The 18,571-nt window shown below is 39.6% G+C and overlaps 1 protein-coding gene across 3 annotated transcripts in view; it reads left to right on the top strand.

Moving 5' to 3' along the window:
* Nucleotides 1-18,571, top strand: part of tsc2 (TSC complex subunit 2) — a 32,017-nt gene that overhangs the window by 2,890 nt on the left and 10,556 nt on the right. For 2 of the 3 annotated variants that reach the window (XM_080879930.1, XM_080879928.1), the window contains exons 6-28: nucleotides 584-701; nucleotides 803-851; nucleotides 1,768-1,893; nucleotides 2,034-2,107; nucleotides 2,209-2,335; nucleotides 3,959-4,102; nucleotides 4,350-4,487; nucleotides 4,592-4,695; nucleotides 4,843-4,924; nucleotides 5,238-5,393; nucleotides 5,482-5,601; nucleotides 6,846-6,968; nucleotides 7,048-7,154; nucleotides 7,249-7,414; nucleotides 7,782-7,904; nucleotides 7,999-8,133; nucleotides 9,376-9,565; nucleotides 9,651-9,744; nucleotides 9,827-9,929; nucleotides 10,988-11,082; nucleotides 14,093-14,233; nucleotides 17,619-17,780; nucleotides 17,880-18,041. In XM_080879930.1, the coding sequence (XP_080736056.1) occupies nucleotides 584-701; nucleotides 803-851; nucleotides 1,768-1,893; nucleotides 2,034-2,107; nucleotides 2,209-2,335; nucleotides 3,959-4,102; nucleotides 4,350-4,487; nucleotides 4,592-4,695; nucleotides 4,843-4,924; nucleotides 5,238-5,393; nucleotides 5,482-5,601; nucleotides 6,846-6,968; nucleotides 7,048-7,154; nucleotides 7,249-7,414; nucleotides 7,782-7,904; nucleotides 7,999-8,133; nucleotides 9,376-9,565; nucleotides 9,651-9,744; nucleotides 9,827-9,929; nucleotides 10,988-11,082; nucleotides 14,093-14,233; nucleotides 17,619-17,780; nucleotides 17,880-18,041 (2,839 nt within the window). The remainder of the gene's footprint in view (nucleotides 1-583; nucleotides 702-802; nucleotides 852-1,767; nucleotides 1,894-2,033; nucleotides 2,108-2,208; nucleotides 2,336-3,958; nucleotides 4,103-4,349; nucleotides 4,488-4,591; nucleotides 4,696-4,842; nucleotides 4,925-5,237; nucleotides 5,394-5,481; nucleotides 5,602-6,845; nucleotides 6,969-7,047; nucleotides 7,155-7,248; nucleotides 7,415-7,781; nucleotides 7,905-7,998; nucleotides 8,134-9,375; nucleotides 9,566-9,650; nucleotides 9,745-9,826; nucleotides 9,930-10,987; nucleotides 11,083-14,092; nucleotides 14,234-17,618; nucleotides 17,781-17,879; nucleotides 18,042-18,571) is intronic. The other variant, XM_080879929.1, reaches the window with a different exon arrangement.

The raw sequence follows: 18,571 nt of genomic DNA on the forward strand, positions 1-18,571 counted from the left end.
TTTGTGTTTGTGCATTTAAAAAAAACAAATCTGGAAAATAAATATAAGGAATTCTGAATAAAGCAAAACATCAGCTTTGAAGTAACCACTATTAATCACTGATAAATTTCTGGCTGTGTCACACCTCAGCTGATTAGGTTCAACTCGTGTTCACTGTTCCCTTTTTGTGCATTGACTCTATTGATATTATGTAATACAACAGTTTGCTTTCTTTTTTTTAATCAGTTGTTTTTCATTTCGGGTACAATGATGACAATGTTTTTTTTTAAAATTCTAATAATAGCTCTTTTTTCCGCACACAATACCCTCAACTGTTTCTTTCAGGATTTATTTTTTTTTCAAAGGTGGTAGGGAAACCTTTCATAGGACAAATACCCACATCCAAGATAGTTTGATCCCAGTATTATCTGAGAAATGTGACATCATATATTCAGCCTTATTTGAGCTACTTTTTTAGTAGTATTTTTAACTGTTGTGTTTATACTACTGTGAATAGTTTTATTTGCCATAGTGTATTGACCTGCATTAATACTTTTCACATGAATTTTTTTTTCTTTCTATGTTATTTGCTTTCCTCTCTCAGCACGCTTTGTCCTCCTGTGGATGGATATAGGCCTTACATCTGACTTTCTCCATGTTCTTGTTAATCTGGTGAAATTCAATAGCTGCTACTTGGACCAAAATGTTTCCATCATGGTCCAGTGAGTCAGAGAAATCCACACACACACACAATGATTCTCTCTTACTCAGCAATTGGTCTCAGTGTCTCTTTTTCCTACTCGTTCTTCTGTGCTCTCTGCAGGAAAATTTGCCTGCTGTGCAACAGAACGACGTCTTCGACTGATATTGAGGTTGGTATTTCAAATTACTTGACAGTTAAAGGTTTTTACACACTGGACAGCAAACATTTGTGCAAACATTTTGCATGTTAAAAATATTTTTGGGGACTTTTTTTTTTTTTTCCAGTTGCAAATAAACACATCTGACCGCTTAAACCACTGCATTTGGCAAGATGGACACTTGTAGCATGGAAATGGTGAAAGAGTACTGTTTTACCTAAGAGACACAGTTTGATGCTATTCAAGATCAATTTACTCCTGAAAGTATTTCTCTGCCTCCTCAGACGTGTTTCCAAGTGTGCCAACAAAAGCTCAAACTGCCCCACTGACATCCTGAAATATGTAGAAAAGCGGTCGTGATACTGTTTTAATCTCTGGAGCAAAACATTCAAATTTCCTTGTTGCTGCTCAGTTTCTTCTTTTTCTGGTTTAGAAACATTAGGATCAACATTGATGCCAATTTCACTTTATTTATTTTTTCGTCAGTCTTTTGGGGTTTTTTTTTTTTTTTTTTTTGCAGTTTGAGGAGGAATTTTTCACAAAAACTTTGCAACAGTTTTTTTTTTTGCAACACCCTCAGTGTGTAATGGCCTTTGCACGACATGTTTATGATTCCTCTTCAAAAGAAGGTGCAGTTTTTGTTTAGTAAATACATAACAGGCCCTTCACGAACCTGCAGGTTTAAGAAAAATTACTGAATAACTGTCCAGTGTCCATATATTTATTATATGTGAAAACTCTGTACGCCAAAGCTAGAGATGGTTTTAATCTGATGTATTAAAGTAAATGTTTTTGAGTAAATCACAATCATTAGCTTCAGTTAAACCTACCATTTAGACAAACCCTACCATATTTTTTGATTTGTGAACCTCAGACTGTTTTGTAGCGCTGGTGGTCACTAGTATTTCCAACCTTTGTATTTTTCCAGGTGGCTCTGCAAGTGCTCGATGCAGTTGTGTGTTACAACTGCCTGCCCTCCGACTCTTTAACCGTTTTCATAATCACACTCTGCCGTACGGTCAACGTCAAAGAGTTTTGCGAGTCCTGTTGGAAGGTGAGGCAAGAACACACCTGCATATATACAATTCTGCCTCTTGTTTGAAGTCTATGATTTGAAGGGACATAATTCATAACTGTGTCCTCCTCTGTGCCGTTTGTTGTCCCTACGCTTTGTTTTGCTCTCTGGTTCTTCAGTTAATGAGAAAGGTTTTGGGGACTCACCTCGGCCATAGTGCAATTTACACCATGTGTCGCATTATGGAGGAAAGGTATTATTGGTTAAATATACAATATTTCTGACTTTGTGTGAATGAGCATATATAAGTTTGGAGGTATGGTGCAGTTCTTCTTTGATCTGTCCCTCCACCAGGGTGTATATGGAGGATGCACCGTTGTTAAGAGGAGCAGTTTTCTTTGTTGGAATGGCGCTTTGGGGCGCACACAGACTGCCTGCACTCAAAAATACACCGACGCTTGTTCTGCCATCTTTCTACAAGGTAACTCACATAAATATACATGCAGTTTTGCAATGAGATTATAATACTGAGGGTCAAGTCCACATCTCATAATCAAAAATTTAACTGATAGGATTTTATGGTGGTAAGTCTCTCTTGCACACTGGAGTTCTTAATGTTTTATAAGGACTTATTATACTTTTACTTATTTTCTGCTCCCCTGGTCTTAAATCTGTGAAATGTCATTCAGAGCAAATTTCCTTAAAAAGGATGGGAATTTATAAGAATTTGCTCATTGAGTTCTCACTGGGTCCACTTTGAGAGTGACCACCATTGCTGTGCAGCGTATCAAAGACATTACATTCATGCAAATTAATTGCATGCTGTGAGTCAAATGTATGCTCATGTTGGAGGTATTTCCCATTTTTGTTGTGATCAAGGTTGGAGCATTACTAAAAAAAAGATTTCACAGAACACTTTTTTGTAATGCAGTATGGTACTTAATTACCCCAAAGAGAAAGTAATTCATTATACTCCTATATTACTTTCATGTTACTCTGTAAAATAGCTGAAACACACTCTCATAATTACTATTTAACTATATAAACCTGAGGCTTCAGCCCCAAACACCAACACAAATCCCTATCCTAATAAGGACTCACATTTGATCTTTCTCTTACTATTTAGGTATCTAACTTGGTGTTAGCATGGTGTTTGGCTAGCTTAGTGTTAGCATGCTGCGGTCTCTGTAGATGCTTGCAATGAGCCAAAATTGTGCTACCAGCATAATACTGCAGTTTCTGTCTCTGATGCAGTTTCCACTTTACTATCATGTCCTCGTCATTTTGTGCAATAAAACGAATGTTCATATCCATGCTGTAGACTGTGCCACCATCTTCCACCTCCGACCCGCAAACAAATTGGCTGATTGTAGTGCAAGTGGAACCGATAAGCGGGCTCGATAGGCAAGCAGACTAACAGTTCCAGGGAACTGGGCTACTCGGAACTTGTTGTGTACAAGAACTTGTTCTTGATTCCCATCGCTAGTCGTTCTTGTGGTCATTTCAAGCACAGGGCTCTGTCTGTGAGCACAGCAACCCCACTCACATGGTTTTCAAATGTTTTTGATTGCAAGGAGGAGCCAGTAAGTAGAAAATTGGCTTAAAGAAGTGGTTTTAAATTCGGGATAATATTCCACTTTGTGGCTTTATTATTGTTAAGAATTCATTAAAAAAAAAAAAAAAATCAAAGAATTATGAAACTTTTTTTGTGCTTCTGGATTGAATGAGGCCTAAAATTGCTTGTTTTAGACAGCGGACAAAAGAGGAGCTGCAAAAAGGTCCATTGTAAGATAAATGAGGATAATTTTGACACAAAGATGCTCTAATATAGAATAGCTTTGCTTTGCATCAAAAATATGGAGCTGGAAATCTGCACAATAGGGTGAAAAGAACAGACTGTCTGACTTCCAAACCCGTGGCATAGATTTTCACTTTTGTGTTCAAAGTCATACAGATATTTTCTTTCATGCAGGATGTAGTCAAACTTTAAGTTGTTGCCATGTGTTTAGATCAAACCTGAGGTTGAAAGATTATACGGGGGTAAAATGACTGCACTTGATATGATGACTGTGCTGAATAAGTGACTTTTATTTCTGTCCCTCAGGCCATGTCATGTGCCAACGAGGTGGTCTCCTACGAAATTGTTCTTTCAATAACAAGACTCATCAAAAAGTACGGTAAAGAGCTACAAGTGGTCACATGGGACATCCTACTCGGCATCATAGAGCGACTGTTGCAACAGATTCAGGTTCTTGAAAATATATTTCACTTGTGATTGACCATGCTTCATAGTGTAGTAGTTAACACCTTTGTTGTTGTTGTTTGATTCCAGCTGGAGACCCAAATCCCATTTGGGCTTGTTTTAGGAAGGACTTTTTCCAAATTAAATATGCAGAGCTGTAGTTTTTAATTTTTATGTTTTTATCTGGTTGAGTATACAGAATAAAAAGTAATGGTTCTAGCTTGACCAAGTGGTGTGCCTCTTGTTTTCACAGACAATAGGCAGTGCGGAACTAAAGGCCATTGTTTATGAACTGTTGACCACCGTGGAAGAGCTTTATGAACAAAACGGTTACCACGGCTCCACTGAGAAGTTTTTCAGCCTGGTGGAGAAATGTGCTGATAAAAGACCAGTTAGTGCTTTGATTATCTTCTGTCCTCCTCCAACTTTTGTTGTAATTTAGACCTCTTACACTGCGTTGCCCCCCCCCACTAATCTGAATCTTATCTTTTGCAGGATGCATCAGTGCTGACACTTATCTCCTACAGGGCTCAGTCTATCCAGCCTGCTAAAGAAGGCTGGATTCAGAGCCTTCACCGGCTCATGGAGAAATTCTTCAGGTAGGACACACACACTGACACACGTATATATCTCAGGGAGGTTATAGTATTATCCTTGTGATGTTCGATCTCGTTCTTGTTCTATCTCTGAAGTATCTTAATCTCCGCTGTCCCTTTCTGTTATCTCACCCTTTTGCTCTGTGAAAGGAACGAGACTCGCAGTGTGATAAGAATCAAAGTGCTTCATATCCTGTCCTTCGTTCTCAGTACCAACCGGCAGCTCTATGAGGTCTGTGCTCTCTCATACACGCTCACATCAGAAACCTGTGTAATTCCAGTCCGCTGTCCAGACTGAAAAGCTTCTGGTGCATTTCTCTTGCCATAGTTCCAATTTTTACTGAAGAAGATATTTCGATAGTAGCAAGCACCACTCAGATGCTGACATACTTCTGAGCCTCCCAAAATTTATTTACATGCAATTTATTTTTGAAACGGAGCTTGTACAAATGTTTGACACATTTGTACAAGCTCCGTTTATGATTTTCAAAAAAATCATACTTTTCCTTTTTGTGTTCTTTGCTTATTTTCTATTTTTTCTCCAGGATGAGTTGATTGAAATGGTGGTGATTCCCCAGCTCAGTGGGATTGCTGAAGACCGGGACTTGGCAGTTAGAAAACAGGCTACTCAGCTATTAGTAGACCTCGCTGAGGGCTGCAACACGCACCACTTCACCAGCCTGCTGGACATCATTGAACGGGTACAAAAAGAGTACATGCAATCACACAAAACCGCCCCATTTCTGTCACAATGTCATTACTTCTCTCCATTTTATAATTATTTTTTAGGTGTCTAGCCGCTCTCTGGTGTGTTCAGGGCCCCTAGAGGTTTCTGAGAGAGACCCCACAGCAGAGTCTCCTATGGAGGACGTCAGGACTGCTATTCTGGGCCTGCTTGAAATCCTGCAGGTATACATAAAAGTAGTAGATGTGAAGAGTTGTGGGTGAGTTAAAATAGAATATTAAGACATAGTTTCTTCCACAGTGACTTATCACAATGTAGGGCATCAAATGACATCAATCAATGGAGAAATCCCCCTCCCCCCAGAACAGTTCAATACACATTAAAATGGACTAAAATTGGCTTTGTTGACTGCTGTCAGACTGTAAATGTCATTTTATTTGGCGACATTTTACCATTAAGAGCTCAAAGATCTCTTTATGGCACAAAACGCTGAGAATATAACAAGCAAAGAAAATGTAATTCACAAACAAAAAATTGGACAATTAATTTGTCCAAATTAACCAAACCCAAAACAGTTTTTGTTATGTTGCCTCACTGCGTCTTTGCATTGCTGTCATGCTGCAGTGACTGTACTCTGACCTGGTTATCTGACACATACCTATCGACTGCCCTCTCCGGCCTAAAAATGTATTAAAGGAAAACTTTTTTTTTTTCCAACTAGTGCTAGCTGCTGCTTACGTAACTTAAAAAAATCCTCTTAATGAAATGAGTTAGCAGCTAAAACTTTTAATGATGGAAAGACTAAACTAATGCTTAATGTCGCAAGCTTAACAGACCTGCCTGTCAGCTTCTCAGGTGTCATCCAGTTTTATTAATATAAATCGAATGTAAATTGATGTATATACCTGGACAGCAAAACATGATTTATCTACGGACTAATACAAATGTTGTATTTTCTTAAACAAAGTTGATTTACAATAAAAATCGATCCTTGGAGCAATGTGTGAAGTTTATAAAATCTTAAACATAATCGCTCAGACTCAAGACTTGCTTCTTGTTCTGGCCCGGCAGTTATTAATCCCATAATTAAGCTCTAATCATTAACTGTTGATGACGATAGATTTCAGCCTTCTTGGTGACCACTCTGCAAAGTCTGTAATTATGTTGTGTCTGTAATTACTGTTTTGTAATGTTGGATATTTTTGCCAGTGTGGTGTCATGTGCTTGCATTTCATGATACTTAGCCAACTGTTAGGTACATGGTAAGGGTCATGAGATGGAAGAAAAAAAACAAAACAAACTATTAGAAGTGAACTATTTATAGTGTGTTAAATTGATATGAAATGTTGCATGCTGCCTAAGACTTTCATTAAGCTAGCAAAACTAAGATTATCAAGGTTTATCAAATAAACTAAATATTTATTATATTTTACCTGGTGATAACATGTTATCCTTTTTCTTCTGACAGAGCAAACTTTACAGTCTGCCAGCCAGCCATGCGAGTCGTGTTTATGAGTTGCTTATCAGCCACCTGCAGCTTCATTACAAGAACAAGTACTGTTCAACTATCGCCTCCACTATTAGACTAAAGGTAGGTGATCTGTCACTGCTCAAATGTTTTTACCTCTTATTACATCATTTCTTTGTTGATTCCTCCTTTTTCTTCTCAGGTGTTTGACTTCTTCCTCATGATGCGTGCAGACTCTCTTCACCGTCTTGGGGTCCCAAACAAAGATGGTGTCATGAGATTCAGCCCTTATTGCTACTGTGATATAGGGTGAGAACACAAACATTTCCTTTACTAAAGGTATTGAGCTTACTGACAGCTCTCTAACATTGTGTCACTTGCTTTTGTTCTTGTTGTTTTTCAGGGAACCAGAGAAACGTGTTGGTGAAAAGAAGCCAGCAGGTTCAACCTCTCCTCCTGCTGGCAGCCCTGCTCCTCCTGCTGCTCCTCCCAGTTCAGCAGCCTCAACACGCTCAGCCTACCTTTCCTATTCGCCTGCCTTCAGTGTCCTCCTGCAGTGCCTCAAGATGGTACACACAATAATTATTGTATCAAACAGCATTGCACAGTTCATATATACGTTCTGTGGTTAAACAGTTGGCCTCATGCCTAGTTTTGTATCTTTATTCTTAGACTCAACTAGAGTTGCTATACATTTTAAGTTCAGAGTAATCCTTAGATATCTTACACTGGGGCTAGATGCACCCCCCTGGAACAAGCCCATTTAGCTCGTCTTTTTAAGTCAGGTTTCTTTTCTGATTGGCAGACAGTATTGAATTCATATCAGAATTAAATCATAGGCATTGCAGCTGTTAGAATGCAGAAGCAGTGACCGATAATTGCAGTGACTTCCCTTTTATCTGTAAAAGGTTCGGATATGATTTATCTCTCTTACAGGAGACGGATTGGAAGGTGCTGAAGCTGGTTCTTGACAAGCTGCCATGGATGCTGCAGTACAAAGTGTTGCTGCTCACATCACCATGCAACTTAGATCAGCTGTGTTCTACACTCTGCTGCATGGTAGCCTGACTTTATGCACATAAATACAGATCCATACACTGGATATTATGTTGTGAGTGAATTCAATCTTTATTGATCTCTTCTGCGTGTGTAGGTGACAGATCGTCTCATCTCAGAGCGATTGAAAAAGACTCCAGAGGGGTTTTCTCGCACAGATGTTCAGCTGGCAGTGATTCCCGTTCTTACAGCAATTACCTCCTACCACAACTACTTGGAGCAGTCAAGACAGGTACAAAGACTAGTCTGCAGAAATCAAACACCTTCTGTGCTATTTCTCACAGGATACTATGATAAGTTTTATGCTAGCATCTACAAAACAACTTTAGGCTATGTTGAGAAAACTAGGTTGGAACCAGGTTGCTTGTCTTCACATGCAGCAAACAACAGGATGTACTCTGCTTTAGATAGAAATAACATGGTTTTGTTGAGAGTACCGGAAAAGGCAGGACATGAAACCCACTTTCTTGCTGTGAATGATCAGATTAGCTTAATCATATACCAGACAGACTTTGCATTACAGAACTGGCAAATTACATGTGCAGCCTGACTATGTTGTACATTTGCATTCTATTACTGTTAGAACTCATATTTAAACAAAATTCATGCACGTACACACCAAAGTCTCCATGGTGTGTACGCTGAGTCCATGGAGTGTTAGTGACACCCATTCAACTGCTTGTGAATGTAAATGTCTAATCAGCCAATCACATGGCAGCGACTCAATGCACTTAGGCTTGTAGTCCTGGTCAAGAGGACAGCTGAAATTCAAAACGAGCATCACAGTGGGGAAGACAGTCGATTTAAATGTCTCTGAACATGGTGTTGTTGCTAGTGCTGATCAAAAGAGAATGGTCCAAATAAGAAGTCAGAGAAAAATGGTGAGACTGCTTTGATAGGAAGGCAACATTAACTTAAATATCAGTTCTTACATCCATGTTTTACAAAGCATGTTGAAACTTGAAACAGCTGTCTACAGCAGCGGATGTCAATACTTAGCTAATAACAGGAAACTGAACCTACAATTTGCACAGGTTCATCAAGATCGGACAACAGAAGACTGACAAAATGTCACCTGGTCTGATGAGTCTTGATTTTTGCTGACACATTTGAATGGTAGCGTCAGACTTTTGCATAAAGAACATGAAAGCATGGATCCATCCTGTACTCTGTCAATGGTGTCAGATGGGGTTCTCAGTTACTGGACCTCAATCCAATAAAGCACTTTTGGTGGTGGTGATAGAACAGTGATGGATGTGCAGGCAACGAATCTGTAGCATTTCTGTCATTTTGTCATGTTAACAACCAAAATCTTTCCAGCACCTTGTTGAATATATGCCACACATTAAAGCAGTTCTGAAGGTGAAGTAAAGTCCAACCCAGCAGTAGCAAGGTGTACCAAATGTAGTGACTGGTGAGTGTATATGGAAACATACAAGTGGAATTACATTCATCCTTTCATTGATACATGCAGAGAGAACTGGTTCAGTGCCTCGAGACTGGGCTCATTTACCGCTGTGCCAAGCAATGTGTGGTGGCCCTTACAATGTGCACGGTGGAGATGCCTGATATCATGATCAAGCTTCTTCCTGCTCTTATCGTCAAGCTCACTCACATCTCTGCTACTGTTGCCATGGCATCTCCTATGCTCGAGTTTCTCTCCAGTGAGTACTTTTCTCTTTTCCTGTATTCTTTTATATTGTTGAAGGCCAAAGTCTTCAGTTGTTTTTTTTTGACTGTGTTTCACAGCCCTCGTGCGCCTTCCCCATCTGTATGCCAACTTTGTAGCTGAGCAGTATGTCAGCGTGTTTGCCATCTCACTACCTTACACTAACCCCTCAAAGTAAGTCCTAGCACATGTGACATTTTGTATTCCCTGATGCAGAGACTCACTCTGATCTGAGTATTTCTTCAAATCCCATCAGGTTCAACCAGTACATTGTGTCCCTGGCCCACCATGTGATTGCCATGTGGTTCATACGCTGCAGACTACCCTTCCGCAAGGACTTTGTTCAGTATATCACAAAGGTACACCACAGTGAATGACAAAAAAGAGCCTTCAAACCTGAAGCTGAATTTACTGTTACTCACCTGCTCATACACATGAACAATATAAGGAAAAGAAATAATGCAGTACTAAGAGAGAGTACAGATGCGTAGCTCCTACACTGAAATCAATGTCGCTGAAAAGGACCTTGTCCTTGCTCACACATTTATAAAAGAAAGTGTCTTCCTTTCAGAGACTTTTAACGATAGTTTAATTAAAAGGCAACAACTTTTACAAACTCTTATGCAATCTGAAACAAGGCTCTCTGGACTTCCTTCAGTTCTTGAGAATAACTTGATGTCCAGTAATTATCAGATAACACGTTTATGTTTGATTGCTTTCTTGTCAGTAGTGGGCTTAGAATGTTTTCACCACCCTCATTTCCACTTGTTTTTTATGCTTAGCATAAAAACTCAGATGAGAAAATGTTAAAGTGACCCTGGTGTATTTTCTCCAGAAAGAGATGGAAAGCAACAGAGATATAACCCTCACATTAGAACAGACCAGCTCTTTGTGTTTATGCTGAGCTAACAGCTTCAGGCTGCAGCTTTATATTGTACAGAGAATTGAACTCTTGACAAAAAGGCAAATTAGCATATTGTAGCATATGTTGAAACATTCTTTTAAATTGTCCTTGGATATTTCCACTGGATTTGTCAGTTCTACTTATTACTTCATACTTTTTATTCATTGCATTCTGATAGTGTTGAATTGCATTGCACATAGTTGTTCCCTTCTCTTTTGCAAAAAGTTGAGGTCTCAGCTTCTTAATGCACTTTTGGGCATTCACTTGGATTTATTTGCTCTGGCAATGGTGGCTTAAGTAACTGCACAACACACTTTTAACCTCAAATGTCTCCAGAGAGATGTTTCATTGAACTTTTGTACTGTTCAGGAGAAACATGTCCAGTTAGGTGCATCTGGATGCTTGTGAAGTTTGAGAAACCTGTAGCAGAGGGGGCACAACTGGTAATCATCTGTAAATCTGGGTCACCACTTTTGTTTTGCATATCTGGTTCCTTTCTTTGTGTTCCTTCAGGGTTTGCGTTCCAACGCCCTTCTGCCATTCGATGACAGTCATGAGCAGAGTCCGTTTCGTGCCCGAAGCACCAGCCTCAATGAGAGACCCAAGAGGTAAACTGTGTTTTCACTGTCAGTCACCAGCAGTAATGTACAAACCAGCAGCACCGCACGCTGCCCACGTGGCTGCTGTTGTGGTAAAGGGTTGGGGGTAGCCAAGGTAACAGGGGACTCAGCATGATTCGTACTGATGGTTGCAGTGACACCTCTCAGGTTGCCATGGTGATCATTAGTTCATTTTATCTGTTTATGCTTTTTTTATGTTTTAAAATGTGTTCTTATACCACCACTTATTTTTATTTTGTATTTTTCCAAGAGTCACCTCATTTGTCATACAGACGGTGGACAAAATGGCATAAACACCTGTATAATGTTATGCCTTTATTTAGTTTATATTTGTTGTGGATTATTATATATCATTATTCGGGTGTTTGTGTACTGCTTTCACTACCTGTATCTCACAAAAGTACATCCCTAGCAATAGCATGAGTAAGAGGTACAGGGTGTCCCTCCCCCTGTCACACTGTGCCGTCTGACTGCTGTTTGTGACCACAGAACATGTACACAAAGAGAAATACACGCCATCTTTCACACAGAGCGATAAAGAAGCTTTTCTCAGCAAGGTGCCATTCTCATTCGTACAAAGTGTGAATGTTGTTTGGTTGTCCACACATGAACAGTGTACATTTAAAAACATGTACAAAGTAACTTTTTAAAACACTCTAGACTGTAACACAGAGAGAAGGGTACTTAACAGGGGTCTTTTTGCATTAATTAATAATACTGCTTTAAATTGTGCCACCGCATATGCTATGCTGTAGTACCCACCAAGAAATGTAACTACAAAGACACAGATTGTTGTCATTCCACTTGTAAAGTGTTTTACCATGTAAAGATGGTAAACCATTAACAAAATGCATTAGGCTGTGATAGTTTTTACTTTGCTTACTATGCTAATGTAATAGCCAGTATTCTGTCAATGTAGGCATCATTATTTTTTCTTATTTCCAAAGCTGTCATAATCCCCAACTCAGTTGCTACTAAAATGTTCTCTTTCCCGAGTTTCCTTAAAAGTAACTTTTGTTCAGTAATTATCGCCAAGTCCAAACTAATCAGCTCAGTTTTGCTTGTGAGGGTAGAGCAATGCAGATCACACATGCACACAAGTACAAGTGCAACTGCTGTGTAGATTCTGCAAGGAGTCATCGCAGAACTGAAGCTCAAACTTGACTACTCTGTGTCTTAACTACACTTTTTCTGCAGCTCTCCTTTGTGAGAAAGTTAGAAGTGATAGGTCTATTATTTTGTTTGGTATGAGTGCTGTAGCTTGCTGTTTTCTCACACGCTGAACAAAGCAGGAGGAGAGAGTGTGGAGGCAGTAGCAGGAGGGCAAGACATTTACAGGCGAGATAATTCTGTCTATAGATGTTTTTCTAAATGCAATAAATAAATATGCTGTTAGAGAGCTATGAAAAGTTGCTAAGGCAGCATCATAGGGAGAGACTGAAGTGTGATTGCACACGCTGATTTATCTAAAAAAAAATTGAAATGTGCACTTCAAAAATCAAAATCCAGCTCAAATAGTGAATATCCAACTAGGTAAATATTCAGGCACAACAATGGTTGTCTCTTTTTGAGTCAGCAACTAAAATTGCGTATTACAAAATTGTAGTTATTTAATCTTTTTCTGATTAATCAGGTGTTTGATTGTGGACGACGTCTTAAGAAAATAGAGACACCAATGTTGCCATACACAAAAAATACATGTTTTAAAAATAAGTATTTGGTGTAGAAATCCCAGTTAAACCAGAGTTTACCCAGTGAATTTCAGAGACACTATAATATTCATCTTCCTCTTTTCCTAATGTGATCTCTACTTTTACGCTCACGTTTATTGTGGCATTTTTATTAATTTTCCATCTTTTCTTAGATTTGTGTTAACAAATTGTCTTAGATTTTTATGAAGCCCTTCCAGTATTTTTAACTTGGTAATTAAAAAACAAAACAGCAAATCCTTGTTGCAGCTCTCCACAGTAATCCAAAATGCTTCTGCTAACATTAATTCTTCCATAATAGTTTCAGTTTTCCATATTCTGGTATCACAGTTCTTGTGCTGCTCATTGCTCATAATGAGGTTGGAGTTCCTCAGCTCAGTTTCCACCAGGATGATGGTCAGAATGTCAAGTTTAAATTAATTTAATTCTTAAAATGTTCTTGGCAAACGTTCCACTGTGTCCAAACATTACCTTTGCATACATAAAAAATGCATACATTATTTGGTGATGATACTAAACTAGTATTTGGTCCAGTCCGAGGCTGCTGTGCTTCAACCCTCTGGTTTCATCCAGCTTTATGTTTCACTTGTGTTTTAACTTCTATCATAAAGCCTGTGCTGAGTTCATCCCTACGGTTATACTTCTGTACTAGTCCTTGGCTTCTCTACAAACCTGCTGTGTGAAGTAATGTTTATTTTGTTGCTCTCCTGAATACTTTCTGTGTATTTTCTTTTCTGAATAGCAGAAGCTGTTTCCCCCTCTGCTGTAGCTTCTCTGTTTTCTGTTTAGTTGGCGTGTATCCTTTTATTTTTTTAACCCTCTTTTTTTTCTTTCTCCACTCTCCTGTAATCTGATTCATAATGTTCACTGCTGTTAATTTTCACCGTGTTTTGTTTTTCCTTTATTTGACCCTTCCCCCTCTCCACTGCCCCCTGTGTTTGGTGTGGTTGTGGTTTTGGGGGTGGTTGTGTCATCCTGGATCCTTTCTACATTGCTCCTGATCCCTCCCTCCTCATGTGACGCTGCCCTTTGACCTTTGTGGCCCTCTCCTTTGTACCCTGCCCCTCTCCATGTGTGGCGTGCGCTCCTGATCCACCTGCTCATGTTGCTCTGGTTCTCTGGTGATGATTCCTGCTGTTTCCTGGTATACTTTTACACCACACTTCCTCCACACTCCCAAACCACCACCCTCACGATGACCCCGTCCTCTCACTGCCCCAACGCCACCGTTACTCCATCTTGGGCCCAATCCCCCTCGCCCTTTGCCATGGACACTCCTCACCACTCAGCTTGCGGACAGCAAAAGTGGCAAAGGCAGCAGCAGCGGTAGCCAATAGCAGCAGCTCTCCAGTTAAAGAGCTGAGGGACCTTTCAGCCATGGACGCTTTCCGCTCCCGCAGCATCAGCGTCTCCGAACATGCGGTCCGCAGGTTAGACAAGAGCCTTCTGGGTAACAAAACAAAAACCAATAACAACCCAAACACTTACTGCTTTCTTCATGGGATTGATGGGGTCTAGGGTCATTGTCCGTCTTTGGGGGGGTGTTGCTGGGGAGATTTGTTGCCAGGGGCACCTGGAGTGGGTGGTGCATGCTGGAGGAAGGTTTATGTGTCGACCTTTTTGGTTTGTTTTGGGCTGTGTTTATATTTGTGCTGGTTTCAATGTTGTTGTTTTTTCTGATTTGCTTTTGCATGCAGTGTTTGTTGAAGATGTGGGAAAGCATCTTTTCACTTTATTGATGTTTTTCACTTTGCTCTAACACAGATTTTGCTTTTTTGTTTGTTTGTTTCTTACATTTTGCTTTGGTTTGATTTTATTTGTATGTGTCTTTTATGTGCTGGGTGCATTGCTGACTGATTTTGATTCGCCTAACAACAAATGAATGGCAGAAGGAACTGGTGCAAAGCAGTTGTGGGATCTTTATAAACTTCACTGTAAACAACTGCAACCCCCTACTTTGGCTCCCTCTGTTTGCTTTGGGAGCACATCTGCTTCTTCGACCAGTGACTCTGGCAACAGCAACACAACAGCTTTTGTTTGCTTGCTTGACATAATTTTAGTTTTGTTTTGTTCCACTGAAACATCCACTGTACTGCTATGACCATGGCAATCTCCTAGTGCGGGATTTCAGAACTAGCTGGGTTGAGATGAACTTTTAACAGTTTGATCAACACATCATTCACATCACGCACATCCACAGAAACACTCTTCCTCACTAATCGTCATATGCTTATCTGTCCTTGGCTGACTTTCTTGGGCATCTGGAAGAAGTACAATGCAACATTGCAGTTGTTAGATGAGGCTGCTCACACCAATTGATTGTCATAGGTCATACTAGTATTGCCACCAGATGGCAGCAGCAGCTCAGTACTTGTATATCGTTAGCTTCATAGCATAATTGCCTAAGTCATTTGACTAAGTCAATGACTTAGGCAATTATGCTATGAAGCTAACGATATGCTTAAAAGTACTGTTTAATGTTCAACGACAAACACAAAATTAGTGGGACTAAACAACTGCAGTGTTGCTCTCTTTAACCTGCTTTAACTGTTGACTGGCTGATAATCTGCTTTTGCTCTCAGAGCTGATTTTTGTGTGAACTGGGTTTAAAATTCACCTCCATATGGACACTTACTCCATCTAGCATAACGTGACCGCATTCAAAGCTTTCAGTCTTCAAGGCGACATTTTCATTGGAAAAACTGTATGGGATTAGATAAGGTTACATTTGTTTTTCTTTACTTTAAATTGGGTAATGTCAGTGAATTGAAGTACAATAGCATGTGATGGTATGACAAAGCAGCAAACCTCGTACTGCTTCAGTCGTGAGTCTGTCATGGTCATGTTTTTGGAGTATGTGTCCATTAAACACTGAAATGAAAAATAAGTCATCGTCAGTAGAAGAATAGTAGTTATAAAATGTGATTGAATAGTTGCTGATTCACATTCTGGGACTTGAGAGATTTCTTTGAGCCTCATACAAAAGATCTACGCACCAGTATTAGTCTGTATGTGTGCCTATATTTTTATGCTCAATACATTTAAAGTGAAAACACTATTTCTACATAAATCTTTGAAATTCTGAAAATATAGTTGTATTCCTACCAGCCTAGACCTTCCCTAACCTTCATAGAGTATTTAAATTTGACCTATAGGTAAGAAGAATGGAGGCTTTAAACAAAAACAAAAGAAAACAAAAAACTAAGGACCTCTTGCTCTCTTTTTTTTAATCCATTGCATCACTACTTTCTTGTTTTAATCTTTGATGTTTTCTTTCATTTTTGCATTTCTTTATAATTTGGCTTTGAAAAACAGTCCGCATGTCTTTAATACTCCCCATTGTGAGGAGAAGTAACATCTGGCAAGTAACATGGGCTGGAGTGTTGCTGTAAATTGCTCATTTTGAGCATGTTTACTTCTAAGCAGCAAGCTTTCAAAACACGTCCATTATCTCCCTTGAGCTGATGTTCACATCTGTAAATTTGCTTCCAAACTGATTCTTGTATAGAGCACGGAGAAATGCTTCTTGTGAATACAAAAAGCTGCTGCACAGTGAATGCTAATTGAAAGATTTGACTTCAGTGGAAACATTAACATACCGTTAAACACATCGAGTCACACGTAGCTTCTACCTGCTGGTTTTTCTGCATCAAAATATTACAGATCCTTTTACCCTCGCAGAGAGAGCTTTTTTACATTTAGAAGGAGAATCAGTGTGGTATCAGGGCATGCAAAGCTATGTATTACTTGTCCCAGCATGTGTCTCTGCGTGTGCACTTAGAGAAAATGTAATCATCATATGGTGGTTGAGCATAAGAAGTTGGGTCCGTAAATATTTAGACAGTGAGTGTACACAATTTTGCCTCTTTACATTATCATATCAACTTACAGTGAAGCCGTCAGGAGGTGATAGACGTCTATAGACTTTCAGCTTTCTTTCAATCAACTGTTTTTTGCATACTCTCTATACTATAACTATGTAACTCTGCACATCAGACTTATTTCTGCTACTATTATCAACGGTTAAAACTGTATAAACACTAGTGACCCTGTTCCACTGGGATATTTACATGCTTGCACTGTCAAAAATTTCTTCACGGTGTTTGATAAATGATGTGAAATGCTTTGGATCAATAAATTCTGCCTCTGTCTTTAGTTTCATATGTCCACATAATCTTGTTAAAGAGTGGAGAGTGTGGAATAACTCAGTTTTATTTACCTAGCATAACAGTAGTTATCTCTGGGGGTTTTTATGTTGTAAGGCCCTACAATTAATTGAAACTTAAGGGTTGAGGTTAGGATTTGGTTAGGGCTATGGTAAGGCTTGACGCATACGTTTTATTGTTAACCTTTGGGTACAAGGCTGGGGAATGCATTAAAATCATTAAACTTTCCACATACTGAGTTCCCAGCAATAGATACCAAAGTTTTCTTCTGAGCCAATGGCTGTAGTTCCTAAACAGTGCAATATTTTGAGGTACTAGAGTAACATCTTGATTGCTTTCTTTTAGTACCGATGTGATGGTATACAGAGGCAAAAATGCAAAATTTGTAATCCTTTCCAAATACTTATGAACCCAACTGTAAACAAATGAATGCACGTTTCCATGTGTGCTTGTGATGAATGTGATCTAGGCACGGACATGAGCACGAGTGATTGTGTGATTCTTCTTGCAGTTTTCTCTGCACCAATAAATCAGAACCTGCATGTTTCTGTGCACTTTACACATTAAATATGCGAGGAGCTTGCACCTTCAACTCGCTCTTCTCCACCTTTTGCTGTTCTTTATTTGTCTCTTTGTTTCCACCTTTTAGGATGCACACCTCAACCACCACATGCAGTCTGGGCTCTGCCGATGAAAATGCAGTAACTCAGGCCGACGAGGGGCTGAAAACTGTCCACCTAGAGCTCACAGAGACTTGTCTTGACATGATGGCCCGATATGTATTTTCCAACTTCTCTGCACTTCCCAAGAGGTTGGAAGAATTTTTTATTATTTTTTTTTAATGCTCATATTTTGTAAAAAGAGTTGGAAAAAGCAGCAAGAGTGATGATTTTGGCCTCTGTTCTCTTAGGTCTCCCATCGCAGAGTTCCTGTTAGCAGGAGGCCGCAGTATGACCTGGTTGGTGGGCAACAAGTTGGTCACCATAACAACCAGCGGAGGGGTCAGAACACAAGCGCTGCTGGGCCTGGACATGGCTGATCGCCTGGGAGGAGGAGGAGGGGAATTGACCAGGTGATGCATGCTTGCACACATACTAAAAGGAATTTGTCTGCTTTCAACTGCCAGACCTCACTCTATCTATCACCCTTTACTTAATCAAAGAGATGCTCCACTTTTACTTTCTTCCCTTTTTTTTTTTTCTTTTTTCTTCCCGGTGAGCCGGTGGGCCAAAAGTTAATTATAAGAGCATTATGCTGCTCTAAACACAGATCTTCTTGGCTCTGTGTAATGTCAGCATAGAAGCCCCACATACCTGCTGCTGAGACAATTAGTTTCCGAAGGCAAGCTATTTAAAAGGAGAGTGACCACACACACACACACACACACACACACACACACACACACACACACACACACACACACACACACACACAGGTTGAACTGAGTAGCTGCCTAGAGGCCCAGAAGAAGATAAATATAGGATTATTTTGAAATGGGAATCATACAAAGCTACTCTATTAGTCCAAGAAGACTAAGAATGAAACGATGGAGCTGGAAATAAACACAATAGACCACCTACCACATGGCATTTACCCTGTAGT

This window comes from Rhamphochromis sp. 'chilingali', assembly GCF_963969265.1.
Source record: "Rhamphochromis sp. 'chilingali' genome assembly, chromosome: 4".
Taxonomy (NCBI): Eukaryota; Metazoa; Chordata; class Actinopteri; order Cichliformes; family Cichlidae; genus Rhamphochromis; species Rhamphochromis sp. 'chilingali'.